A 27,423-nucleotide genomic window follows, 5' to 3' on the forward strand; every position below is an offset into this window, starting at 1 on the left:
ATGGCATGACGTCGTTCGAAGCCTGGCATAGCCGCAAGCTGGATGTGCACTTCATGCGCACGTTCGGATGTGTGATACACGTCAGAGAGACCCAACCAGGGTTGAAGAAGCTCGATGATCGGAGGCAGTCGATGATCTTTGTGGGCTACGAGCCTGGCACGAAGGGTTATCGGGCCTTTGACCCGACAACAGGCTAAGTTAACATCACCCGCTACGCCGTGTTCGATGAAAGCGCGCGCTGGCACTAGAGTTCCGTGGACTCGCCTGTGAACACCTTTGGAGCGGACTAGTTCACGGTCGACGTCATGGTCAGTGGCGGACCTATGTTGGGGCAAAACCAGGCCATGGCCCGCCCAGCCCAAGAAATTTTAGCCTATATGCTTGTTAAATTTAGCCCAATAATAGCCTATTTTACCCATCTTTAGTGTATTGGCCCGCCCAACATTTTGGGCCTTGTTCCGCCGCTGGTCATGGTGCTTGAGAAGCTGCCGACTCTAGGAGATGGGAGTGCGGGTCTTGGATTCGACTCGCCTCCACCATCATTAGCTCCACCATCGCGGAGTGAATCTCCCCCAGCCGGCTCGACATCGAAACCAAGGCACCCAATAGCGGAGTCCGCAACTCCCGTTGCCATTGGCGTAGAGTTCGTCACACCACCATCAATGTACGAGAGTACGCTTGGCGCAAAAGAAGACTATGCGCTCAAGCACCGGTTTCGCACCTAGCAGAACGTGCTTGACGTTGGCTCGGCAACGGAGCCGGATGAGGAGCTACAATTCCTCGCCACTGAAGAGCTTGGCTCGTCCAGTGAGGCTAAGTCGGATGCCAGCTAGAGGCTTGCGATGGAGGAAGAGGGATGAAGACCATCGAGGAGAACTCGACTTGGCACTTCACCACCTTACCACCAGGTCACCACGCAATCGGCATGAAGTGGGTGTACAAGGTGAAGAAGGACGTACATGGTGCGGTCCTTAAGCACAAGGCATGCCTCGTGGCGAAGGGGTACAAACAGCAGAACAGGATTGACTACGATGAGGTATTCGCCCTGTGGCCTGACTCGAGTCTGTTCGACTCCTGCTGGAGTGCTAGGTGGGACGTCCAGCACATGGAAGTCAAGTCAGGCTTCCTCAACGGCGAGTTGGAGGAAGAGGTCTATGTGCAGCAGCCACCAGGCTTCGTTCCAACACGGAAGGAGCACCTGATGCTCCGACTCAACAATGAGTTCTACGGCCTCAAGCATGCGCAAGGGAATGGAACACCAATGCAAGTCGGAGCACGACATGTATGCACGAGGAATGACATGACTCTACTGCTAGTTGGAATCAATGTCGACGACTTGGTGATCACCGGCTCCAACTCTAGCGACATCAACATGTTCACGATGGACATGAAGATGATGTTTCAGATGTCCGACCTCGGACCGCTGAGCTACTACCTCGACATCGAGGTACAACAAGGGCCAAGCAGGATCGACATCTCGTAGTCGGCCTATGCCCGGAAGCTGCTGGAGAAGGCGGGGGATGGCACCCTGCCATGTGACCATGAAGCCTCTCTTAAAGCTATCCAAGCGCAGCATGGCGCCCGCGACTGATGCGACCAAGTATAGGAGCATCGTCGGGAGTCTTCGGTACTTGGTGCACACTTTGCCGGATATGACCTTCGCAGTCCGATTTGTGCCGCTCTTCATGGACGCTCCAATGGAGGAGCACCTCGCTGCCGTGAAGCGCATCCTATGCTACATTGCTGGGCCCGTGCAACTCGGCTGTAAGTATAGCAGAAGCTCAGGTTCACCACGCCTAGTAGGCTACAGCGGCGTCGACTTGGCTGGGGAAGTCGACTCGCGCAAGAGTACGTCTGGCACACTGTTCTTTCTAGGGAGCAGCCTAGTGACCTGGCATTGCCAGAACCAGGAGATCATGTCCCTCTCAGGCTGCAAGTCTGGGTACGTGGTTGTTGCCACGGCTGCTTGCCAGGGGATCTGCCTGGCTCAGTTGCTGGCCGAGTTCAGCAACGGCGAAGCAGCTGGTGGTGCTCTAAGTCCACAACAAGTCGGCCATCTTACTCGCCAAGAATCCCGTCTTCCCCGAGCGATCCAATCACATCGACCTGAAGTATCACTTCATCTGGGACAACGTAGAGACGAAGAAGATCGAGCTGAAGTTCGTGTCAACCGAACATCAACTCGCCGACATGAAGACCAAGCCCCTTGGATGGGTCCGCCTTGCGGAGCTGCGCTCAAGCATCGGCATGGTGGAGGTGTCGCTGGAACTCAAGCCTATGGAGTGAATATTAGAATAGGCTTGTGTTTTCGGGAGGTTGTTCCCGAGAGAAAGTCGCCAGCAACTTGATCTCGAGGAGTCGCCCTCGGGAAGTCGCCTGAGGAGTATTTCCCTGCAGATTTGCCACCCATCGAGTCTCCTGTTCCTGTTATTACTGATGATGGTTCTGCCCTCTTAGTTGCTAGTCGAGGCACACTTAGTAGTTCCGCTTTTCATATTCCTTCTGTTGCTCATATTCCTGGACTCACCACGCAGTAGTCAGATTGTCGACTCTCGTTGTAGAGTTACTCTCGACTTTGATTCTTGTTCTGTTCAGGATCGTTGCACAGGCACTCTACTTGGTGCTGCCCCCCGACGCCATGATGGCCTCTGGGAGCTTGACTGGCTTCATGTTCCTTCCGTTGCCGCCAGTTCTTCGGCCCATGTTGCCGCATCCAGCAGCTTTTTCAGCAGTGACATCATCATCTTGGCCATTTATGTGGTTCTCGTCCCTCATCTCTCGTTCATCGTGGTGTTTTGGCGTCCGTCTCCGGTAACGCCTCTTTGGATTGTCAGGGTTGTAGGTTAGGTAAACATGGTTATCCTACCCTACTAGTGCGTCTGTCTCTCAGAGACCACTCTGATGTTTGGGGACCGGCTCCTTTCGCTTCGAAAGGGGGCCATCGATACTATATCATTTTCATAGATGATTTTTCCTGTTACACTTGGATGTATTTCATGTCTTCTCGTAGTGAAGTGCTTTCCATTTATAAGCGTTTTGCAGCCATGGTTCTCACTCAGTTCTCTACACCAATTCGCGTGTTTCGTGCTGATTCTGCTGGTGAGTATATCTCCAAGCATTTGTGTGGTGTTCTTGCTGAGCAGGGCACTCTCACTCATTCTTGTCCTGGTGTGCATGCCCAGAATGGCATTGCTGAGCGTAAGCGCCGTCATCTTCTTAAGACTGATCGGGCGATGATGATCGCTTCATCTCTTCCACCTCATTTCTGGGCTGAGGCTGTCTCCACCACAGCCTATCTCATTAACATCCAGCTGTCTGCCGCCCTTCAAGGTGGCATTCCTCTCGAGCGACTCTATGATCGCTCTCCTGACTACTATGTGCTTCGTCTGTTTGGTTGTGTTTGTTATGTTCTCATTGCTCCTCGTGAACGCACCAAACTATCCGCTCAGTGTGTTGAGTGTGTTTTTCTAGGATATAGTGATGAGCATAAGGGTTATCACTGTTGGGATCCGGTGGCTCGTCGGATGCGCATTTCTCAGGACGTGACTTTTGACGAGTCTCGTCCTTTCTATCCACGTTCGACCTCATCGACCTCTATTGTGGAGGATCTCTCTTTTCTTGTTTTTCCCGAATCTCCTCCTCCGGTCCCGCCTGTCTCTTCTCCTTCTTCTCCCCTTGTGTCGTCACCTCCGGCATCTCCTATGCCTTCTTCTCCCCCGTCTCCTCCGATGCCCCCGTCTCCTTCGTCTCCTCCGACGCCTCCTTCGTCTTCACCCTCTTCACCAGGATCTCCTCCTGTTGCTCCTTCTTATCCTACTTTTCCTTTTCACTATACTCGTCGTCCCCGTGTTGTGATCGAGTCATCTGATGCACCCTCTACTTATGGTGCACCGTCTCAGCCGACTTATTCTCTTCGTACTCGGTCTCGTCCTTCTCCTGATTTCTATAATCCTGCTAGCTATAGTGTATCAGCTATCCTGGAGTCGACTACTTATCGTCAGGCTGTTGTTCATCCTGAATGGCAGCTCGCTATGGCTGAAGAGATTGCTACGCTTGAGTGCACTGGCACGTGGGAGCTCGTTCCTCTTCCTCCCCGTGTTCATCCTATCACTTGTAAGTGGGTCTATAAGGTTCGGACCCACTCTGATGTACTCTTGAGCGTTACAAAGCTCGCCTCGTTGCCAGAGGTTTTCAGCAAGAGCATGGTCATGTGTTGCTCACATGACCATTGTTCGGACTCTTCTTGCAGTGGCCTCTGCTATATCTCAGCTTGATGTTAAGAATGCCTTTCTTAATGGTGAGTTGCGTGAGGAGGTTTATATGCAACCACCACCTAGGTATTCCGTCACAGATGGCATGGTCTGTCGTCTTCGTCGCTTACTCTATGGCCTTAAGCAAGCCCCTCGTGCATGGTTTGAGCACTTTGCTTCTGTGGTCACTGCTGTTGGTTTCTCTCCCAGTACACATGATCCGGCATTGTTTGTTCACTCTTCTCCCCGTGCCCTTGAGGCAGCTACGGTAATGGAGTGCCAATTGGCACCCTTCTCAGTCAAGTACCTCGGATCCCCCTGTCGATCAGGCACCTATCAGCGCAACACTTCATCCCTTGGTTGATGCCATCGCGGACCATCTGCCGCTCTGGCAGGCCTCCATGATGACAAAGGATGGTCGCCTAGCCCTACTCAACTCGGTGCTTATGCCAACCCCGCTTCACCAGATCATTGTGCTCGGCCTTAATAAGAAGACCCTCAAACAAGTGAAAAAGATTGTCAAAGGCTTATTATGTCTAGCAGGGCGAGCGCAAATGGTAGTCCATGTCAACTAGGCAACGGTGTGTCGACCACTGAGATGTGGAGGGCTGGGGTCCCCGACTTGTCCCGCACGACACTTAGCTTCCGGACACGCTGGTTATGGAGAATGCGCGCCGACCGACTGCGACCTTGGCGTGGCCTCGATATGCAGTTCTCACAGGCCAAACAGCAGGCGTTCGACGCCTCCACTAGATGGTGGCTGGCAACGGTGAGACAACCCTATTCTGGATGGACAGATGGCTTGATGGGAAGGCCAACAGGGAGATAGCGCCGGAGCTTTTCGCACAAATCCTGAGACGCGGTCGAAAGTGTCGTACGATAGGGAGGCGTTGCTTGAGCGCCAATGGATTGCCAATATTCAGGGCACGCTTAGTTCACTGACCCTTCGGCAATACGTCCAGTTATGGACCATAGTGCAGGATGTGCAGCTCACCGCAACGCCCGACTCACTCCTCGGCAGACAAGCATTGTTCCTCCAGTTCTTGTTGTGAGTTCCTCTTCCAATGAGCCATCGTATAGAGGCCGTGGAAGCTCAACTAGTGCCCATGCCCCCTCCCTCCCCTCGCGAGTCAAGTTCTTCATCTAGCTTGCCTGCGTTGACTACTCTAGGATGGGTGAAAGGCTAGCCACACCCCCCTGCCCCCTATGTGACCAGTCGGAGGAGACCATGCAACATCTTCTCACCGGTTGCCCTTTCTCGAGGTCAATCTAGTACGAGGTGATCCACGGCAGTGCCACCGGTTGCGGAGGATGACATCATGGAATGGTGGCTGGCGGCTGCCAAATCTACCCCAGTGCGCTACCTAGGAGCACTTCGTCGCTCATTATGCTGACGGCGTCGTGGATCTGGAAGCATCGCAATGCGGTGGTCTTCGACAACGCATCACCTAGCACGAATAGTCTCCACGACACGATTCAATCCAAAGCTCAATCTTGAGCCACCACTGGTGCGATTGGCTTGCAAGCTTTGATCCCCGTTGGTTCGTAGGTCTAGAGATCCTTTAGGTCGAGTTGTATGGTGGGGTTTTGGCTGGTCCTGAGCTTCTACATACTTGTAAAAACTCTTTTCTGTCAATGCTTTGAAACGCAAAGCTTTGCGTTTTCGCAAAAAGAAGAATTAGAAAAACATTAAAGAGGTAGCATAAATACATTTAGGAATTCAAGGGTTCAAAAATCACTACCATCACGATTTCCTGCCCGTGACTCCCTGCATAGTGCACATTGTCGAGCTTTACAAAATTCTTTAGCTGAACAGAAACGGAAAAAAATGAATCAGCTTTAAATTTCAGAATGAGAAAAACAAATCTGAAAGTCTAAACTAGACACTTGTTATACCTTCTCAATGCGCCTTCCGCTGACGATGGAAGTCGGGAAGAGCTCTGCGGCCTTTTGAACGGCTTCTCGTATCTGATGGTTAAATTTGAAATAAACAAGTTTACGACACGTGAACTAACATGTTGGTACTGGTCTACTGGAAGATCATTGAATTTACGTCAGAGGGAATGGTTGCTTCGGCAGGAATATCATTTATAGGTGAAATAGTGCCATCGTAATCCAGAAAGATTAAAATCTTCTTTCCCCGTGCAATTTTTGTGATTTCACTGAAACACACAATTGCTGAAGGGCATTTAACCTGAAGTAAATGAAACATCAGAAAAACGATTCCAAAAGTCAATTATCTCATGATACAAACTGAAGGTTGAATATCTCCTATCTGAAATAACCTGTTCAAAATGGGGTGATAATTTAGTGGAAAAAATGGCACTTGTTAACTTCCAAAATAAAAGTTAGTCCGTTGATACAGGAGTGAACACATGATCCAGCTAGAAGGAATACATGACTAGATGACCGGAAATATCCAAACATCCATAATAGACTTAATTCTAAAAGGCAACTTGGACTACATCCAATTGTGGGCATGGAATCATGAATAGCTTGGGAAGAACAATAATAAAGTTGCATCATTAAAACTTCTAATATATTACTAAAGAACTTACTATATCCTTGGCAGAAAGAATGTTCTCCTCAGGTGCTCCGGGTGCTCCGTCCTGCTTAAAGTTAAAACAAGCCATAATTTCAGTACAAGATATAGTCCGCTTTCCTCATATCTTTGTAAAACTGGATAGAATCATAAATAGCAGGTAGAGTTTCGGTTAATAGATAGTAGACGAATAAAGATAGCATAGAAGAGTTGAACAAATTTCGATGATCAATGCATCTGTAACGTTAAAATGAGTAGTGTTTCCACTTAAGGTCTGTTACAACACTATGGTAAATCAACTGAAGAAAAAAGTGTATGCTATGTCTTACTATCTGTTCTTTCCAAACAGGGAATTAGTCACTGCATGGTCGCTACTACCGCCGCCGCAACCAGCGCTCCTCCCCACCGTCGCCACCGCCCGCTCCTCCGGCCAGGCCAGTCCCGGCGGACCTCTGGGGGCTCTGTTTCAACTGTTGCGGCTCAGGTCACAAGGCTGTGGATTGGTGCATGCACTGCCATGGGGAAGACCACCGCGCGGCGACATCGCTGTGTGCATGCGCACCCGGTCTCCGCCAGCCATGGAAGATGCCACGCCTACCCAACGCCGCCGGGTGGACTCGGCCCTGCCTCCACGTCCACAGCAACCACTGCAGATGCCCGGGCCGGTGCCGCCCGTGAGCATCCAGATGGGTGTTAGGACGCAACCAGATCACGGCCCTTGCATCGCTATATGGATGGGATCTGCCATCTGATGAGGAGCTGCAATCTCATCCTGCAGCTGCTGACACGCCTTTGGTCGTTACAGGTCGTCCACATAGTTAGATGGTAGCACAACCAATTATGGTCGCGAACTGGAACCCGAGGGGCCTCAACGCCCCTGGTCGTCGCTCTGGTGTCAGGAACATGGTGCAATCCTATGGAGCATCAATTGTATGTCTCCAGGAAACAAAGCTAGCTCACATCTCCCTTACGATTGTTATGCAAACTCTTGGAAATGAATTCTTGGATTTCGCTTATCTGCCGGCTAATGGCACCCGTGGTGGTATTCTCCTTGTCTACAAGCCTGATTCTGTCTCTAGCTCAGACCATGATATCCGTCGTTTTTGGTCACCACGTGCTTCATTCATGGTGCTAACTCTTGGTGGCTAACTACTGTCTACGGCCCCCACACTGACGAGGAGCAAATCGAGTTCCTCGACGAGCTGCGTGACATTCGCGTGACACACAAAGGGGGCTGGATCGTCATGTGCGACTTCAACATGATCTATCAGGCATGTGACAAAAACAACCCTAATGTCTCTCGCAGAACTATGGGACGTTTTCGTCGAGCTATCGATGATCTTGAGCTCCGGAAGCTTCCATGGTCGTCGCTATACTTGGTTGAATGAGCGAGAAACTCCTACTCTAGAACGCCTGGACCAGACCGCATCTTCTGCTCGGTTGATTGGGAGGCTGGACACGCAAATTGCTTCCTGAATTGTGTCGCCACGCTCATGAGCGACTACTGCCCCTTGCTGCTGCATACGGAGGTCTCTTCTCCGCAACACCAACGATTCCACTTCGAACCTTTTTGGCCACAGATCCCTGGCTTCTAGGAAACAGTATAGTCAGCTTGGGCCGAGCCTGCTTTTGGCAACCCTATTACCACCCTTGATCACAAACTAAGAACCCTAGGCAAACGTCTGAAATCTTGGAGCGACAGAAGAATTGGCAACATCAGGCTCCAGATTGAATGGGCCAAGGAAATCATTCTTCGCCTTGGTGTGGCCCAGGAAGATCGGCAATTAAGCCCATTGGAGGCATGACTCAGACGTGGGCTGAAGAGAAAGTACCTGGGGCTATGCTCGTTGCAACGCACCGTCGCTCATCAGCGGTCCCGTATAAATTGGCTCCGTGAGGGTGAAGCCAATACAAAGTACTTCCACATTCACACCAACCATCGTCGTCGCAAGAACTACATACCCCAAATCCTACACAACGACGTGGTTTTGGTTGATCAAGCTCAGATTGAGGATGCTTTTGCAGAACACTACGAGCAAATATTCAGCACCCCTCCAGACCGTGATATCAGCATTGATTTTGAGGCTATTGGGATCCCACGGCACAACCTTGCATTCCTAGACGCTGAATTCTCCGAGGAGGAAGTCTGGGCTGCAATCAAGGACACTCCTGGGGACAGATCCCCAGGGCCTGATGGATTCATAGGCACATTCTTAAAGTCCTGCTGGCAGACAATTAAGGGGGATGTCATGGCAGTGTTCAGAGCAGTCTATCTTAGTCGCACGCATGGATTCGCTAAACTCAACAAAGCTCTGATCACCTTGCTGCCAAAGAAACAGGATGCATCCACAGTCCGAGACTACCGGCCAATCAGCCTTGTACACTGCATTGCTAAACTTAACGCCAAGGTCATGTCTCTACGCTTGGCACCCTGTCCTCCCAACTCTGGTCTCCCCAAACCAGTCAGCTTTCATCAAGGGACGGGCAATTCACCAAGTCCTTTCACACCGCCAACACACCCACAGTGCTGCTCAAGCTTGACATTGCCTGCGCGTCCGACACAGTCTCCTGGCCTTTCATCATTGAGTTGCTTCAACACCTGGGATTTGGCCATATCTGGATTAACATTGTCTGCCTCCTGCTATCCACGGCCTTGGCTCGTTAACAGTGTCCCTGGGGACGAAACTTTCCACCATCGTGGCGTGCGACAAGGCGACCCCCTGTCCCCGATGTTGTTTGTGCTGGTCATGGAAATCTTCCACCTCATCGACTTCGCCGCTCGCTTGGGGCTGCTGGCCACTTTTCCTGGGAGCCGTGGGGCATGTCGTACCTCCCTGTACGCCGATGACATGGTCATTTTCATCAAACCTACCATCTCTGCCTGTGAAACCTTAAAGGATCTGCTACATCTGTTCGGTGTGGTCAGTGGTTTGCACACTAACATTCTGAAGAGCTCCACCACTCCGATTCGATGCAGCGATGAGGAGCGAGGGATTATCACGCAGCACCTGCTCTGCGCAGTCAAGGACTTCCCTATCCTTATCTGGGTGTTCCCCTGTCGATTTGGAAACTTCGTGCACAGGACTTGCAACCGCTGATTGACAATCTCCACAACAAGCTTTCTGGTTGGCATGCTGGCTTGTTGTCCAAAGGACACAGACTGGTTCTTGTCAATTCTGTGCTTGCAGCAACCCCCATCCATATCATGCTCGCCACTGACATTCCCAAGCTTATCAAGGATGCAATTGTCAAGTGCCAGAGATCATTCTTCTGGGCCAATGGGCGCGGCGACGGTGGTGGCAGCTGCGCTGTTGCGTGGAATGATGTCTGCCCCAGGACTGAGCTTGGTGGTCTGGGAGTTCTTGACATTAAGCGGATGAGCTTGGCACTTCGTGCTAGATGGCCTTGGCTGGGTCGTACCGATACTACAAGACCTTGGGCCAATTTCCAATCAAATGCAACAGGAACATCATCTCCTGTTTCACGCTGCAACCGTCGTGAAACTTGGCAATGGCAGCAAAGCCCTGTTCTGGACTGATCGCTGGCTTGCTGGACAGAGCATCTCTGACCTGGCACCACATGTTTTTGCCGGTGTCAACGCCCGCACATCCAAGACTCAGAAAGTGGCTACAGCTCTCCCTGGAAATGCCTGGATACAAGACATCTCAGCTGCGTTATCTGCGGATGGCATTGTTCAGTTCCTTCACCTGGTCGACATCCTTGAAGCCCAGCAGATTAATCCAGAATCCGAAGACGAGATCGTCTGGCACCTATCTGCTTCTGGCGAATACACCTCCAAATCTGCCTACAGAGCTCTCTTTGCAGGAACGGTGACTTCGCCTCACCACAGCTCAATCTGGGATTGTTGGGCACCTTTGAAATGCAAAGTCTTCGCCTAGCGCGCCTCTCTGGTTCGATGCTGGACCAATCAACGGCGCCTGCGCCACGGCCTGACCAACAATGAAAGTTGTGCGCTCAGGATTCAGAATCCATAGCACATCTCTTGATGAAATGCTCCTTCTCGCAGCAAGTCTGGTTCGATATTTGAAGCAGACTAAACTAAACCTCCAGACATGCATGCCAAACCCCAACAATGAGTTCAACACCTGGTTTCAGACCGCTACTGTGAATGCAGAAAGCTCAGTTCAAAAGGGTGCCAAATCGATCATTATCCTAACCATGTGGAGACTCTGGAAGGCTGGAATGATGCAATTTTCAAAAACATAACGCCCAACAGGCATGATCTGGTCGTGTCAATCCTTGAGGAAGCCAATCTGTGGATGATGGCCGGCGCCAAGGCTCTACGCCGGCTACCCTTACATGCTAGACCTCCCGATGCTGCAGCACCCTAGAGTCCCTACGCCTAACAAAGTTAGCCTTGCATAGTTTTTGTTTCTTTTTCTTTTTCTCTGAACTTCTTTTGTAGCTCTGCTACCCCTGTATGCTCCCGTCTTCTCGACGGCTTCTTCTAATATACAATGACACATGCTTTGGCATGTGTTCGAGAAAAAACATTTAATTAAATATCTTAGAAAAATATATAAAGACTAAAATACGCTTGCACTTAAGCAGTTTTACAAAGTTCAAAAAATTACAGTTCATAGATTTAATTGAACACTTTCCTAGAAGCTACAATCATCTAAAATATGCTAAAGTATACAGTTCGCCAAAAATAACCTTAGCTTGCTTTTGTATTGGACTTCTATGGGTAACTTACGTTGAAACAGTATTGAAATCAATAGTAATTCAATAATATGTAAAATCAAATTATATTATATTTACATGAATTTTGAGCATTTGAATTTACTTCATAAATCGTATTTTCTCATTACTTTCAAATTCATCTTCCAATACTCTTTGTTGGAAACCTCGTTATGAATTAACTCTCCTTGTGGAAAGTATCCGAGTTTCTCATATATTAATATTACGCATAAACATACTTTTTTAAAAAGGGCTATTTTAGCAACAAAAAAATCAAAAAGTAGTCAAAAAGACCCAAATTTTGGAAAAGGTTGTTGAAAGTACATAAATTTGTAGTTAAATCTTGGGCCAAAGAGTTCTCTTGATAATGGCATGGGATGGTGGTGTGACTGCCTGGGAGGCTAGATGTCTACAATCAAATAATATTAACTTGGAACAGAATGTTGTCCAAAATGCAACCAGTAAATAACCATAAAAGTATTTTCATACATAATAACCTTTTCAGTATGTGGTGGTATTTTTAGTGAAAAAATGGCCCTTGTAAACTTCCAAAAGTAAAGTTAATCCCTAGATACAAGAGTGGATACATGATCCAACAAGAGGGAATGCATGACTAGTTGACCGGAAATATCTAAAAATCCTTAATGGATTTAATTCTAAAAGGAAATTTGTAATACATCCTGTGGCTATGTTATCACGAATAGCTTGGGAAAGAACAATAATGAGATACATCATTAAAACTTCAGATTTTTTGTTGAGGAACTTACTGTATCCCCGGCTGAAAGAAGGTCCTCCTCAGATGCTCTGTCCTGCTTAAGGTAAAACAAGTCATAATTTCAGTACAAGATATAGTTCGCTTTCCACAAATCTTTGTAAAACTGGATATAATCAAAAATACTGTGTGGGGTTTCAGTAACACAAAGTAGACGAATAAAGATACTATGGAAGAGTTGCACAAAATTCGATGTTCCGTGCATATGTAACATTAAAAGCGAGCAGTGCTTCCATTTCAGGTATGTTACAACACTATGCTAAAAGTTGTTGTTTTCTTATGAACTATGCTAGAGTCAATCAACTGAAGGAAAAAGGCTGCTTCCATACATCAATGACAGATCAGATGCTAGGGTGGGGGCTGGAAAGGACAGGGGCTCTCGGAAAAGAGCAAGGAAACTCTGGTAAAATCAGTTCTGCAAGCAACGCCCACATACCAGCTGAGCTGCTTCAAATTTAGTAAGAGGCAATGTAAGAAATTAAGCTCCATCTCTTCAAACTTCTGGTGGAACTCCACTACTGATGGTTTGAGGAAGGTACATTGGGTTTCTTGGGAGAAGATGTGCGTCTCAGAGAGAGGAGGGATGGTTTTCCGGGATTACGAGGCATTTAATCAAGCTTATTAGCAAAGCAAGCCTAGAGAATTTTAACAGTACCTGACTCCTGTGTGCTCGGGTACTTCATGCAAAGTATTTTCAGAATTCTAACCTCCTACAGGCAACCTGTCCAGCCAGGGGTTCGTTTACATGGTGGAGCATCTTATATGGCCGTCTGTTGAGTCGCGGTCTTATTTGGCGGCTAGGAGATGTCTCTCAAGTTGACATCTGGGGCAGCAACTGGATCCCAAGAGCAGGGACACAAAGACCACTGGGTCGGAAGTGTCAAACGAACATTGTCAACGTTGTGGAACTTCTTGATTACCACGGTTTGAGTTGGAATGAAGCAAAGCTGCATCAATTTTTTCAGAATTTAGACGCTGGGGATATAAAGAAAATCCTGGTGGGTGGCATAGGGACAGAGGATTATCATGCATGGAACTTCGCCAAAAATGTAGTCTTCTCGGTGAGATCTGCTTATCATCTTTGTATAAGCTGAGGCGATCCAGGATGGGTACGGTTGAATCTTCCACTTCAGCTGATGCCCATAAGGGTTGACTTGCCCTGTGGGGTGCTCCGGTTCCTGGAAAGGTAAATATTCGGGCAGGAGATAAGCGGACTCGAACCGCTGACATCCACCACACGGTAAACAACCGCCACTCAGGCCTCCCCGACGGGTTCTACCATAGACGCCAACGATAGAGAAAATGATTTGAATTTCTGTCTATAATAATAGAAATTAGACTATGACAATTGTTTGTTTATCTCTTATTCCAAAACTCGCCTGAAAATCGAATTCCATTTTTTAACGGGATTATTACTCAATTGAAAAATTCTATAACAATCTCTTGATTCAGAATTAGGGACTCGTGTATCATCTGATGAATCTACTTTCTTGTGTCTGGCAAACTCTGAATGGTTTAGCAGTTAGCTAGGAACTTCGGCTTCGTAATATCAAGCAGGGCATTGTTTGTATTGCCTGTGGACGAGAGGACACTAAATTCTGACAATGCCTGCACTCCAAACATGTATGGGAGCAAATGGGTAGCTTTGATGCTGGAAGGATGATCTTAAATCTTATCTTGTAGCTTGGCTGGACGCCTTGTAGTTCTTTTTGGGCTATGCCCGGGCTAAGCCCTTTTGTATATTCCTCCTCCTCTTTCCTTGTACATATTTTATATCTTCAATAAAAATTTACTGTCGGGGCCTACCCTACAGTTTTGAGCTCAAAAAAAAATATTTGGAAAATCTTTCAACTCAAAACTCTTAACAGTTCACAAAGTTAAGCATTTGCACAGTTCAAACATTTAATTAAATATCTGCCATTTAGAAAAATATATAAAAGACTAAATAGCTAAAGTATTCATTTGTACTTAAGCAGTTTACAATGTTAAAAATATATAGTTCACAGATTTAATTAAACACATTCCTAGAAAAAATAGTCTTTTGCATTTTCTCGAAAAAAAAGATTTAATTCAACACATTCCTAGAAGCTACTATCATCTAAAATATGCTAGTAAAGTATTCAGTTAGCTCAAAATAACCTTAGCTCGACCATTTCTCTTCTGCTGCTTCCTCCAGAAAAAGAAAAAGGTGATGAGGGCTAGGATGAGAATTAGCACACCAACCCCTATAGCGACTAGAATCAAAAGTTTCTTCTTTTTCATCCTGTGCCCTGCATACATTTTATATATTAGCGGAAACTGTATCAGAAATATCCAAAATTTGTCTCACATTGGCTACTCACCTGTGTGTGCTCTGTAGGTGAATGGGGGAAGTCTCACCATAGGACTCCCAGTGAAGAAGTTGTAAAGCTCAAATCTGTAGCTACACCAGGTCGTAGCTTTCCTATGAACCATTTGTCCAGCTAGACTGCAGCTAACCCTCAAGTGATCAAGACATCTACCACATTCGGCATGTGTCATCTCTCCTACACACTGCACTAGGGCGTAAGCCTCGTAGCTGGTGCCATAAGCGTATATCTTTTCCGATGCGCTAACAAAGCTGTGTGAGGAGTTTGCCATTCTAGTCACAGCTGTGTATAGTGCATTCACACCCATCTCCAAGTCTGTGATGTCAGAACTGTCAACCTTAATTGCCATTCTGTCCCTGAAGTTCTCCACATCTGATCTCCAACTGAGCGTCTCGTTGGAGAACCGAACAGTGCACAGGTCAGCATATAATGCTGCAGCTTTCTTGAAAGCGCAAAAAACGTCTGCTTCATGTAATGCCTCAGTGACACATCTATTGCAAGCAGAAGCGTTCGCATCACCTCGGCAATGTGCCACCGCATAGATCACCTCTGTATCAGAGTTGACCGTATCCCTGGCAAACAGCGTCGATGAACTGGAAACCTTCTGAGGCAGACCAGAAAACAGATACTTCAAACTTTGCTCATAGCTGCTGTTTGCCGTGTAGTTACCAGGAGAGCAATAAGAATACCAAAGGCTCGTGCCCAAGGTTCCTGCAACTGTGCCTGAGGATTCTGCAACTGTGGCCGACAGGAGCAGCAAAGTAACCACATTGACAATAGGCATTGTCTTCATGTCTGAAATCTGCAACTGGAATATGAAAGAAGAGTTAGTACCAATTGGTAATTGTAGCTGTACTAAAAATGGGTTAAACAGTGTACACACATGAGAGATAAGAAACCTACACGGAAGAATATAACAAAGAAGACACAATAAAGAACTTAGGTAGATAATCATGAAAGTAAGCATGTCCAAACTACAGTTTGGAATACTTTCTGCAATTCAATCTTTGTAAGTATCATAGGCTATGTGCTATTACAATTCTGAAGAAAGGATAAAGTTTTAAAATATGGATCTTCCTTAACGGAACCAGACTGCATGTTGTCCATCAGAACAAGGATTTTCTTCTGTGACCTGTCGGCAAGAATTTAAGCAACCAACTTTGAGATGTGTGATAGGCCAATAATACTTGATTTGATTTGGTGCATCAGTTTTGACTGTTTAGTGTCATATACGCAGTCTTGACCTTTTGTAACTCTAGAGATTCAGAGTGTAGGTCTTGAAAGAGTCGCAGGAGTTCAGAATTCATGTGATTCGGCATGTCTCTGTAGTTTGACCATTTTTTCAAAAAAGGGGGAAGCCCCCAGCCTATGCATTGGTTGATGCACTCAGCCATCTTTATTGGAGCTGGGAATTTTCTGTTTGGAGCTCTCAGCATGGCCAAGAGAGCCGATGGGTTCTGGAGATTTATTGACAGACTTGGACCTGATACAACGTCTGACAGTTTATAGGCTGCAGGCAAAAGATTGTTCTACCGAGAGAAAAAAAAAAATCATGTAGTGAACTGTAGAAATATGCAACTTGTCAATTTTATATGATGGCTGTTTTCATTACTTTCATTTATCAGGGAATATAATGATATTTCCAGAACTAGTCAGTACTCGGTAGGCTACTGTTGACCTGACGCATTGTCTGATGGCCACAAAAATACCATCAAATCGTTTCATGGTCATAAGTTGAGGGTGAAAGTGCTGTTCAAGTTGTGTCAAGAAAAGCTTGGCTCCATTCAGATCCTGTTACTTAGCTACTACAGTGTGAGACCTTCTTTTGATGGAACATGTCTAGCTCCTACTGGGATGTCAATGGTTACATATATTGGTTATTGTTCTTGAACCAGAAACATATATGTTAAAATACATGGTCTTGGCATGCATAACCTTGTTTGCTCCGTTTCCCCAAAGTTTCAACAGGGGCGCATCTAGTGTAGAACGAAAATGCTGAGGAAACCAGGAAATTTTGGTAGATGACAGGAAACTGTATGTTTCAGTTTTATCCCAAGACAAATCATCCCTCATAGTGGACATCAAATCAAAAAAAAGAAACGCTTAAGTATTGTATTAACAACAATCTACTAATTCTTTTATTCCAGTTAGTAAGAGGGATCTTGAACTAAGAAAGAAATAGACCTAGCAGCTAAAAGAGGGTATCCTGAGCCATTGCAAGAATGGGGTTCATTGTAACCTGATGGTGCTCATACATACTGTTGTTCGTCTGGCAACAGGATACTGGCTGTAACTTCGGGCAGCAGAGAAGATATGCCACGCAGACCCAAAAGGAGAAAGGCTACTCGGCATGCCCACCAGCTAAGGTTCATATAAATTTTAAAAAAAATCAGGAACGCATACATGTAGACATAACCGTGTGCACAAACTATAACCTGCTGTAAACATAACAGCTGGGTCGGAATGCAGATCATCTAAGCTAAAGGGAACAACCTAAATGGGTATGGTTTGTTTCTGCAGCTGCATGTGCTTTATTTGCTTGGTGTCCATCTACTATTGGGTTCTATGGTGAAATTTATTTTCTAATTGCATACAAGGAAGCATTTGGGAGCACAACCCCCGTCCGCCGCGGCCAAGGTCGCCGCCGCGGGACGCCGCGGAGCCGGCACGCAAGCGGATCAATGACGAGGGCCGTGGTCGCCGTGTGGATGATGGCGCCGGTGACCGCCGCGCACGTGCGCCGACGGCCTACCAGGCTGCCAGAGAAGCACCGGCTTGCCATGGCGCCGCGCATGACGTGATGGAACGGAGGATGGTGGCGCCGCGCCGTACTGAGGCCCCGCCCAGGGCCGATGTCGCGCCGCGCCTGGCTGCAGCGTCGCATAGAGCTGCGCCGAGGAGGGACGCTCCACCAACAAGGGCTGCTGAGGGGCGCCGTGACGCGCAGCTGCACGGTGGAGTGGTTGATGCCGCTGGGGAGGCTCGCGCGGTGGCGCCGGTGCCGGTGGGTGACCGCGCCATCGCACCGGTGCTGTCGTTGGCTCGCCGCACCGAGGAGATGCCGAGGCCACGCCGTGGCGCGGACGAACAAGTCGCACCCTTGGCGCTGCGCGCACCGGCGATGGGCGGAGAACTCGCACGGCGCCCTGCACGCGCTGCATGCATGCGTGCTGCCACGCACGGCTGAGATCGACGACGCTGAGGATGCGCTCGTCAAGGCCCTGCTTGCGGTGATTGTCGGCGTCCGCCGTGCAGTCACCACGGAGGAGGTGGCCATGGCGCTCGAAGATGTCCACGGTTTGGCGGTGGGGAGCTCGGTGCACTGCCACCGCCATGAAGATTTCCTGATCTTCTTCGCTAGGAGAGAGGACCACGACAGGGTGTTGGGTGAAGAGGTCATCGCATCGCCGTTCTTCCGGCTGCTGCTCAGGCCGCGCCGCACGCACGCTGTGTCAGGCGGCCTCTGCGTGCACGCTGAGATTGAGGTGGAGGGTGTTCCGGCCAATGCCTGGAACTTGGCAATGGCGGAGACGATCCTGGCGCCGACGGCCTGGGTGGAGCGGTTGCATCCGCTCACAAGGAGCCGTGCGGACATGGGCACATTCCGTTTATCGGCATGGTGCCTCGATCCCGCGTTGATTCCGAAGGAGGTTGATCTGCATATCGTGGAGCCGGATGAGCCGCCGTCGCTCGAGGACCTAGCGGCGCCGGCGCAGGCGGTGGTGCCGCCGCACATCAACACGCTGTCTTACCCGCTGATAGTCCACATGACCAACACGATCGATTTCCGCCGCAACGCTCCACGGGACAATGCCGGCGGCCGTGCAGATGACGGCGACGGAAGAACCCCGGCATGGCCGGCACGACGCCAGTACTCCTACACGCGAGGGACTCCTGACACCCTGCCAGGGAGCATCGGGAGCGGCGTTGGCGGTGCATCTGCTTCCTCTGGCCAAGGTGGAGGGAGCCGCGGCGGCTCCACGAGGATCTTGTCCTCAGGGGCCGTCGTGGGCGTGCCGGTGACGTCGCAGCGGGCCAAGCGGAGGAAACGTGGGGGACGCAAGATCCGTGAGCTGCGGACGCGCGCAGCTGCGCAAGCCGCCGGTGATGGTGCTCCCGTTGGTGAGGCTGCCGTGGGCGCCATGGTTGTACACAGGGAGGAGGTGACGGGTACAGCGATGTTGGCCGTGGACGACACGGATGAGCAGGCTCTGGCTGCTACATGCGCCAGTGAGCCGGAGGTGCTGGAGATCGCTGTTGGCTCCGTGGTGGTGCACACGCCGGCTGCTAGGAGCGCCGCCGCCACGACGGCCGCCGGCGCCATGGATGCGCAGGTGTTGGCAGCTTCCAGCGCCAGAGACACGGTGGCCGCGGTCCACACGCCGACGTGGAAGGAGGTGGACCCACCAATCCATGCACCGGTGCACCAGCTGGCGGATCTGGCGGTCAAAAGTCAGTCCAAAGGTGCGGCCCGCGTCATGGTGGGGCCAGAGGAGGGCCAGGCGCCGTTGGACGCTTCCCCGTCTGGTTCAAAATTGTCGGCGGGTTCGAATTCTGCGGCAGGTGGTGGGACCAGCGCGGGAAGGTTCCAGGTTGGTGGGTTGTTTGTGCCGTTTGGTGGCCTTCCCGCGTCTCCGCACGCCATCGGGCGGGAACCGGGGCCCCCTTCGGTCCAAATATTGCCACTGGAGGAGCTGGCTGGGCCTTTCGTCCCCAGGCCACTGCTGGGCATGGACGCTTTCGCCAGCCCACCATCTCCTGCTGCTAAGGACGGTAACGGGCCAGAGATGGACGATGGGCCCTTAGGCCAGGACGACGAAGGCTCCCTGACACAGGCTGTGATCACTTGTCAAACCCTAGCACTGTCGCGGAAAGTGTTCGACGCTGACAGAGGGGAGGACCTGGATGACGATGACGAGGTGGATGAAGAGATTATCGCGGATCCGATCCCGCAGCGCACCATAGAGGAGGACTGCACGGCCCCAACCCCTGACGTCCCCTCTCCGTCGTTTGCCGCTTTGCCTCGCCACCGATGGTGTTCCAGAGAACGCGACAAAACCTGGTACCTAGGGTTCCGGCGACTTTGGCGTGACCAAGGACGCTCGGGGAATTCCTGGAAGCTGCGAAATCGCGCTCGGATGCCCTCCTGCAAACCCCTGCCGTCAGGCGACGGTTGGTGGAGCTGAACTTCCAGCCACGGCGGAGCTCGAGGATCACAAGCAACCGGGAGGGATGAACGCTGAGATGAAAGCGGTGCGGAACCTTATGCGCAAGCTTGGACTACTCACTGGGGATGAGGCGCCGTCGATGGCTGCCCTAGAAGCTTACCATAAGATGTACGAGCTGCCCTTGACGGATGACATGATTGAGGCGATTGCGGAATTCTACGGATGGACGCTCTCCACGATCAGAGGCTGCTCACCGCCGATGCTGGGGGTGTCGGGTGGTCGCCTCGTGGAGGCTTGACCCTGATGTTCGCTTCCTAGGGTGTGCCTTGTAGTCGGTCCAATGTTGTACGAACCTAAGATTATGGTGGCCAATGTGCGAGGCCTCAATGATCGCGCAAGACGTACAGCTGTTAGTAGTGTGGTAGGCACCACGGGTGCATCTATCGTCTGTATCCAGGAGACAAAACTAGCGGTTGTAACCCCTGCCATTGTTATGGAAGCGCTTGGCGCGGATTTCGATGCTTACTTCTGCTTGCCGGCGACTGATACTCGGGGTGGGATGATTATGGCTTGGGTGAGTAGGGTGGTGCAGCTGGACAGCGCCCACATAGGTGCTTATAGCATCACTGCGAGGGTGGCGCCCCCTGGGGGGGAGCCATGGTGGTGGCTGACTTGCGTCTACGGACCACAGGCTGAGGCTGACAAGATCGCCTTCCTGGATGAACTACGTGATGTCTGTGGAATCCATCAGGGACCTTGGGCCCTCTGCGGGGATTTCAACATGATCTACCAGGCTGAGGACAAGAACAACGGTAATATTAACCGTAGGATGATGGGACGTTTCCGTCGCTTCCTGAACGACTGTGAGCTGAAGGAGATCTACCTGCATGGCCGACGCTACACCTGGTCGAACGAACGCGAAACCCCTACTCTAGTTCGGCTTGATCGGGTTTTTGCCACGGTGGCTTGGGAGGAACTCCATAGTAGCTGCAGTTTGCGCTGCTTGGCGACGGTTGTGGCAGATCACTGCCCCCTCCTCCTTGACTGCACCACACAGTCGGGAGGGCGGAGAAGGTTCCAGTTCGAGCGTTTCTGGCTGCGCCTCGATGGGTTTGATGAGGTGGTTCAGAGCGCCTGGGAGGTGGTCCAGGGGGACACTGACCCCTTCAGGTGGCTCACCGCTAAATTGAAACTCACAGCGCGCCGGCTCATGAGCTGGAGCGACAAAAAGGTTGGATCTATCAAACTGCAACTAATGATAGCGCGGGAGGTGGTGGTGAGGTTGGACATAGCCATGGAATCCCGACAGCTCACACCTGATGAACGTCGACTCCGGGCACACCTCAAGCAGACCTACTTAGGGTTGGCCTCGCTTGAGCGGACGATGGCTCGCCAGCGGGAAAAGATCGCATGGCTGCGGGAGGGGGACGCCAACACGGCCTTTTTCCACCAGCATGCGGCCTACAGGCGCCAGAAGAATGTGATCCACAGTTCGAGGGTGGATAACGCGGTTGTTTCCGACCATGCGGCCATGGCTGAAGCTACCTTCGCACACTTTGAGGGCCTGCTTGGCACCTCGGTGGCAAGGGCTCACTCGCTGGACTTAGACTTTCTGGGTGTCACTCCAGAGGATCTATCCGAGCTCGAGGTGGCGTTCACGGAAGAGGAGGTTTCGGAGGTGATCAAGCACTTGCCACCAGGCAAAGCTCCCGGCCCCGACGGGTTTACGGCTGAATTCCTGCAGAAATGCGGGGGGGTGGTCAAGGCTGACTTCATGGCGGCATTTGACAAGCTTTACACGATGTGTGGGCGTGGATTCCAAGGCCTCAACCAGGCTTTGATGGTGTTGCTGCCCAAGCGCCCGGACGCTACGGCGCTAGGGGATTACAGGCCGATAAGCCTTATCCACATCTTTGCCAAGCTAGCGGCGAAGATCTTGGCTACTAGGCTGGCACCTCGGATGGAGTCGCTAGTGGACCGCAACAAATGCGCCTTCATTCACAAAAGATGCATCCACGACAACTTCATGTTGGTCCAGCAAACAGCCCGCTTCCTGCATAGAAAGAAGGAGCCGAGGGTGATGCTGAAGCTGGATATTGCTCGGGCCTTTGACTCGGTGTCCTGGGGTTTCCTCATGGAGGTTCTTCAGAGGATAGGGTTTGGCCCGAGGTTCCGAGAGCTTGTCTCTCTGCTGCTGGCCACGGCTAGTACTCGGGTGCTGCTCAATGGCGAGCCAGGACCCCCGATCTGGCATCGGAGGGGACTGAGACAGGGGGACCCCCTGTCGCCATCGTTGTTTGTCCTAGTGATGAACTCGCTCAACAAGGTGCTCGCCAAGGCATATGAGCTGGGTGTGCTGCGACGGTTGGCGCGGCGGGACCTGGCGACCTCTGTGTCGCTCTATGCGGATGATGTGGTGATCTTCTGTCACCCAGACGAGTCAGAGTTGGGTGCGGTCCGCGACATCCTGGAGCTGTTCGGACAGGCCTCCGGATTACGCACCAACTTCGCGAAATGCTCGGTGTCTCCGATTGCGTGTTCGGAGGAGGAGGCTGGGGTTGCGGCGGTGCACATGGAGTGCCAGCTAGCGCCTTTCCCGGTGAAGTACTTGGGTATTCCCCTGTCTACAAGGCGTCTGTCGGCCGAGACCTTCCAGCCGCTTGTGGACAGGCTAGCTGACAAGCTGCCGACGTGGCGGGCGTCCATGATGCTGCAGGCCGGACGTTTGGCGCTGATCCGAGCCGTGCTGGCAGCAATCCCGCTGCACCAGCTAACGGTTCTGGCCCTGAACAAAAAGACTCTCAAGCAGATTAACAAGATCCTGCGAGGGTTCCTCTGGGTGGGCCGGGCAGCGGCCAATGGAGGTCACTGCCACGTGAACTAGGCAAGGGTATGTCGACCGCTGCATCTAGGCGGACTGGGGATCCCAGACCTGGCACGTATGGCCATAAGCCTACGGGTGCGTTGGCTGTGGAGGATGCGCACTGACCCCCTGCGTCCGTGGCGTGGGCTAGACATGCAGTTCTCGAAGGCGGAGTTGGACATCTTTGCGGCCTCCACCTCGATGAGGGTTGGCAATGGAGAGTCCGCTCTCTTCTGGGAGGACCGATGGTTGGGCGGCAGTTCCTTCAAGGAGATGGCGCCGGAGGTGTATGTGCTGGTCCCTAAACGGCGCAGGAAGGTGCGTACGGTGCGTCAGGCACTGGTAGACCGCACCTGGATCCCCGACATAGCTGGAGCACCCAGTGCCGTGGCACTATGGCAATATGTGCAATTATGGAGCAGGCTGAGGGATGTCCAGCTCTCGGAGGAGCAGGACACGATGACTTGGGTTTGGACGACGGATGGCCAGTACACCTCCCATTCTTGCTATGAGACCCTCTTCCAGGGGGGATCACCTCACCATCGTGGGAGCTGAACTTGGGCGCCCCCTAGGGTGAAATTCTTCATATGGTTGGCCTGCCTTTACAGGTGCTGGACGGGTGAGAGGCTGGCGCGTCGTGGTCTGCCACATGCGCCCAAATGCCCGCTGTGTGACCAATCCGAGGAGACTATGACGCACCTTCTCACTGGGTGCTCATTCTCCAGGACGGTCTGGTTCGAGGTCCTCTCGTGGATCCGATCCACCTCTGGACCTCCTTCTCCGGAAGGGGACTTCGCAGAGTGGTGGTCGCAGGTGGTGCGTACCGCCCCTCGCCAGTTGCGTAAAGGTACATCGTCGATAATCATGCTCACGGCGTGGTGGATCTGGAAGCACCGGAATGCTGCGATCTTTGACAACGCACAGCCTTCAGTGCCTTCCCTGCTCGGCGACATCAAGACCGAAGCGCAACAGTGGGCGAGCGCGGGAGCCCGGGGTGTCCGCCAGTTCCTCCCCTAAACTAGGTCACCTCTCTTGGGTCGAGTTGTAATGCGGGGTGTTCGTCCTCTCATGCACATGTACATATAACCTTTCTTTCTATCTATCAATGCATCGAAACGCAAGTCTTTTGCGTTTTCGCGAAAAACTACCTTATGGTTGTAGTTAGCTCATTTGGGTAATATTTTCCCGAGTCAAGCTTTCTGCTGAGTAAAGTTTCAAAAGACATAATATAGCGGGACCCTAATATAGCTGTTATTATTAGTAACACTTTTAGATTTCTTTCACATAACCATCAGTAATCAGTAACAGGCTGCACCAGGTTTACCTCTAAATTGAGCTATCGAGCCATCAAGCTATGTCTTTAGCTCTGTCTGACATGGCCAAGAGGCGTCCTCCCATCCTTTAGTTACCTCTCATGGACTTAGTGCCATTGTTGCTTAGTGCGACCAGAGCTCCATTTGGCCGATAAGTACAACACGATCTTCACATGGACAGTCATGACGACTGAGGAGCCTCAAGATCATTGCAATCAAAACAAATTGTGTCCCTCTTCCAGATCTGCTCCCTCACAGGGCACACATATGGATCGACGCACATCTGTGCACCCTGGCTGAGACTGCATTGCAAAGAAGCGTATCCTCCAACGGTCGAACTGCATCTCTTCTCTCTTCAACCGCATCAGATTCACCAGCACCACGTGGAATAACTTCCCGCCTCTGCAATCTCTCCACACATTTGACATTCCGCAGTAGCCACAAACCCTGGAAATCCCCCTCCTGGTCTGCCGTTTTCCACACTGCGTCCTCCACTACAGTAGCCAAATTGGAGAGCCGGCTTCCCTGCTGCGCTGCGCTCCATGGATGCGGTGATGAGCGTGGTCCAAGAAACGGTGTTGGGGCGGCACATTTCGTCGAACACCCTCAGGGCGGCTGAGGGGGGAGGTAGGGCATTGGGGCTTTTGGGTGGGGAACGGCTGGCTTGTGGTGGCTTTGGCACGTCAGGCAAACAACAGCAAGTGAAGCGGTAAACACGTCAGCTCATTTTATAGGTCAATCTGGTGCAGCGCGTTCCTAATTAACGTCCGTGTAATTTTCCACTGTAACGACAAGTCTTTTGCGTTTTCCCGAAAAACGTCAGCTTTTTCCATTTCATCAGGGTAAGTAAGTATCTCGCTTATGTCCGGTTTTGCTCTAACAAATAACGTATCTCAAAATGTGCATTTATGTACTTAGTATTAACTAAAAATTCTCCCAAAATATTAACCAGATGATGATACATGTATGTATGTGAGATATACATGACATGGTAAATGTATATGAATTTCTGGTCAGCACCACAACTGTGAAAGGAAGGCAAAATTACCTCTTATCTATTAATTTGGGAAACCCGGTAAATTAGTGAAAAATTAGACGAAAATCATACAATAAAGGTTATATCCAAGCGAACACCAATACCGCATGACCAAGATCAATCAACACCGGAGAATAACATGAGCACGGCAACTTTCGTCGAGACAAAGGCCGCCAAAGACGCAAATCAAACAAACACAACAAACGGTGACCCAAACATTTCATTATTCGAAAAGGTGCCAAGAATTAGGGAAAGGAAGAAACCCCGAACTTGTCACGCCATGCTATGAGGATTAAATTGATTCGTGATAGAATTAGGAAAAGAGAGGTAAGTTTACAGAAGGTAAGTCGGGATGCCAATGGTGCAAGCCATGGCCTCGCCTTGTTAGGGAGAGTACATGAACGATCTGATGTTTGGCTACAAACTACCCGCCTGAAATCGCTGACGCGATCAAGGCTGATTGTATTCCCCCTGTTTAATTAAACCTCTTTCCTTTCAAAAAAAAAAGGTGCCAAGAAACACCGCATGGTGCTTAAGAGACCCACACATCAGAGGAAGAGGACAATCACAAGGCGAGATGGGATTAGTGTCAACACGTTGGGGCCGACGGACCAGCCAAGGTAAATGGTCAATGATCAGAGAAAGGGCTGGGACTATCTAAATTTTGATAAACCGAAGAAATTACGTGCAGACTTTAAAAAGTGGCAGCTTATTCATAATAGTCACGCTGAGAGGAGAGAAAGAGGAAGAGGCAAGCTCACCAGTCAGTTAGTGCGTACACAGTTTGCCCTGGCTTACAACTTTTGCTTGACAACAACACCTGGGAATAACATGAATGTGATGTCAAACACTCAGTTAAGACAAAACAGTACACGTAAGTACAATTTGCCTACACTGCTGTTTCGACTCTCTTTTTTCCTTGTACATGTCAGAAATGAAACCCTTACCCTTTATTATAATAATGCATATACAATTATTGTTCTCAAATGGTAAGGAAATTTATTTTACATGATTTTAATAGTTTAACATAAATTCTCAAGCACATTGTGTCATAGTTTAGCATTATGTTATCTTTTTACAAATGATGACCAAGTAGTTTAACACATTATGCGGAATATTTTAGATGACTAGCACCAAACCCGTGCGTTGCTATGAAAACTATACAAAACTGTAAGAAGTTATGCAGGCCATGGATGTGACAATTTTGGGAAGAGCCTTGGTGTCATGAAACCTGTTGTGCGGTTCCGGCTTAAAAGGATTGATTTCTATGAGAGTGGAGAGTATATATTTTTGTGTTGTCTGTGCGTAAAAAATGTTGGCCCTATCGGCTAAGTATAACTGCATATTTTGTCTAATGTATTTTACATGAATGATGGCCCCATATGACAGAATAGAGAGGGTGCTTACACGTCTACAATCGTCTGAAGTATTCCCTGCCCAGCTCACAACTTCTACAGAACTCTAGTACCTGCCAGAGCCCATGCATGTGAAATGAATTGAATGTCGGATTCAGAACGAACCAAGAGTAAAATGCAGCTTGAGTTTTTTCCTGGTTACTAAGATTAGTACATTGATTTGTTACTTTTTTCCCTATATTTTGTAGTCAAACAAGTGCAGAGATTCTCACAGGCATGCTTCCGACACCACCCTTCTCAGACAGTACATGGATCGTGAATCACATAGGTAACACAATGTAAATAATACAACAGCAAACACTCATATAGGAAAGGCATTCCGTTTAGTGTTAACATGAGAATAAAATAATATATCCTAAATATCTATATCGAAGGAAATCATAATACTCCGTATTTAATTAGCAAAAGATGCCCTTTATATAAGTATAAACAGAAATCAAGTTGGTACCAACATAAAACGAGGAACTACATGACTGTGGTAACGCCAAGAGTCGACTGCCCCAAACTAATTAATCTTCAAGGTATCAATTTGGTAGGTTCCATCGCCATATATTATCCCCAGCATTGCTAGACCTGGACCCTACAATCGTACAGTCATGCTGGATTTGGCCTGGCTTGGTTGGGAGCTAGCTCTTCAGTGAGAAGAAAAGTCACAGAAATTAAACTAAGAAAGTAAAGTCAGGGTAGACTGCCATTGAATACCTAATTTTATACTGTGGCTAGTTACGGTAGCAGATTACTATAGTATAAATCATCTAAACTACTGTTTTTGCACCATGATTTTGGTTGCAAGTTATAACCATGAATACATACCTTAAATTTTTGCACCATGATTTTGGTTGCATGTTTCATGACAGTGTTAACAAAATTGCTAAGAAAATATTTCATCCCTATATTAGGGGTTAATGATGAAAGAATGCCGATTGGATGATGTCTGCCTAGAATCCTATATTGCACGTCCGTGAAATTACTAGACTATGTATCGGTTATACATAATTATCCCAGTTCATTATCA

The 27,423-nt window shown here is 49.7% G+C and overlaps 2 protein-coding genes across 10 annotated transcripts in view; one reads left to right on the plus strand and one right to left on the minus strand.

The window, feature by feature from the left end:
• The window catches only part of LOC127299596 (uncharacterized), a 58,926-nt gene that overhangs the window by 25,064 nt on the left and 6,439 nt on the right, over positions 1-27,423 (minus strand). For 3 of the 9 annotated variants that reach the window (XM_051329585.2, XM_051329584.2, XM_051329577.2), the window contains exons 3-11: positions 26,401-26,461; positions 25,755-25,813; positions 14,608-15,421; positions 14,405-14,535; positions 12,261-12,305; positions 6,809-6,862; positions 6,304-6,444; positions 6,147-6,218; positions 5,993-6,058 (exon numbers count right to left, since the gene is read on the minus strand). In XM_051329585.2, the coding sequence (XP_051185545.1) occupies positions 5,993-6,058; positions 6,147-6,218; positions 6,304-6,444; positions 6,809-6,862; positions 12,261-12,305; positions 14,405-14,535; positions 14,608-15,406 (1,308 nt within the window). In that variant the 5' untranslated portion in view covers positions 15,407-15,421; positions 25,755-25,813; positions 26,401-26,461. Of the gene's footprint in view, positions 1-5,992; positions 6,059-6,146; positions 6,219-6,303; positions 6,445-6,808; positions 6,863-12,260; positions 12,306-14,404; positions 14,536-14,607; positions 15,422-23,968; positions 24,014-25,754; positions 25,814-26,400; positions 26,462-27,423 lie in introns of those variants that run through there. The other 6 variants (XM_051329583.2, XM_051329581.2, XM_051329582.2 and 3 more) reach the window with 6 other exon arrangements.
• Positions 22,798-23,661, plus strand: LOC139831555 (uncharacterized). The gene is made up of 2 exons (XM_071820846.1): positions 22,798-23,132; positions 23,253-23,661. The coding sequence occupies exons 1-2, from the start codon at positions 22,798-22,800 to the stop codon at positions 23,659-23,661; spliced, it is 744 nt and encodes a 247-aa protein (XP_071676947.1).

The sequence above is a fragment of the Lolium perenne genome, chromosome 5 (genome assembly GCF_019359855.2).
Source record: "Lolium perenne isolate Kyuss_39 chromosome 5, Kyuss_2.0, whole genome shotgun sequence".
In the NCBI taxonomy this organism is placed as follows: domain Eukaryota; kingdom Viridiplantae; phylum Streptophyta; class Magnoliopsida; order Poales; family Poaceae; genus Lolium; species Lolium perenne.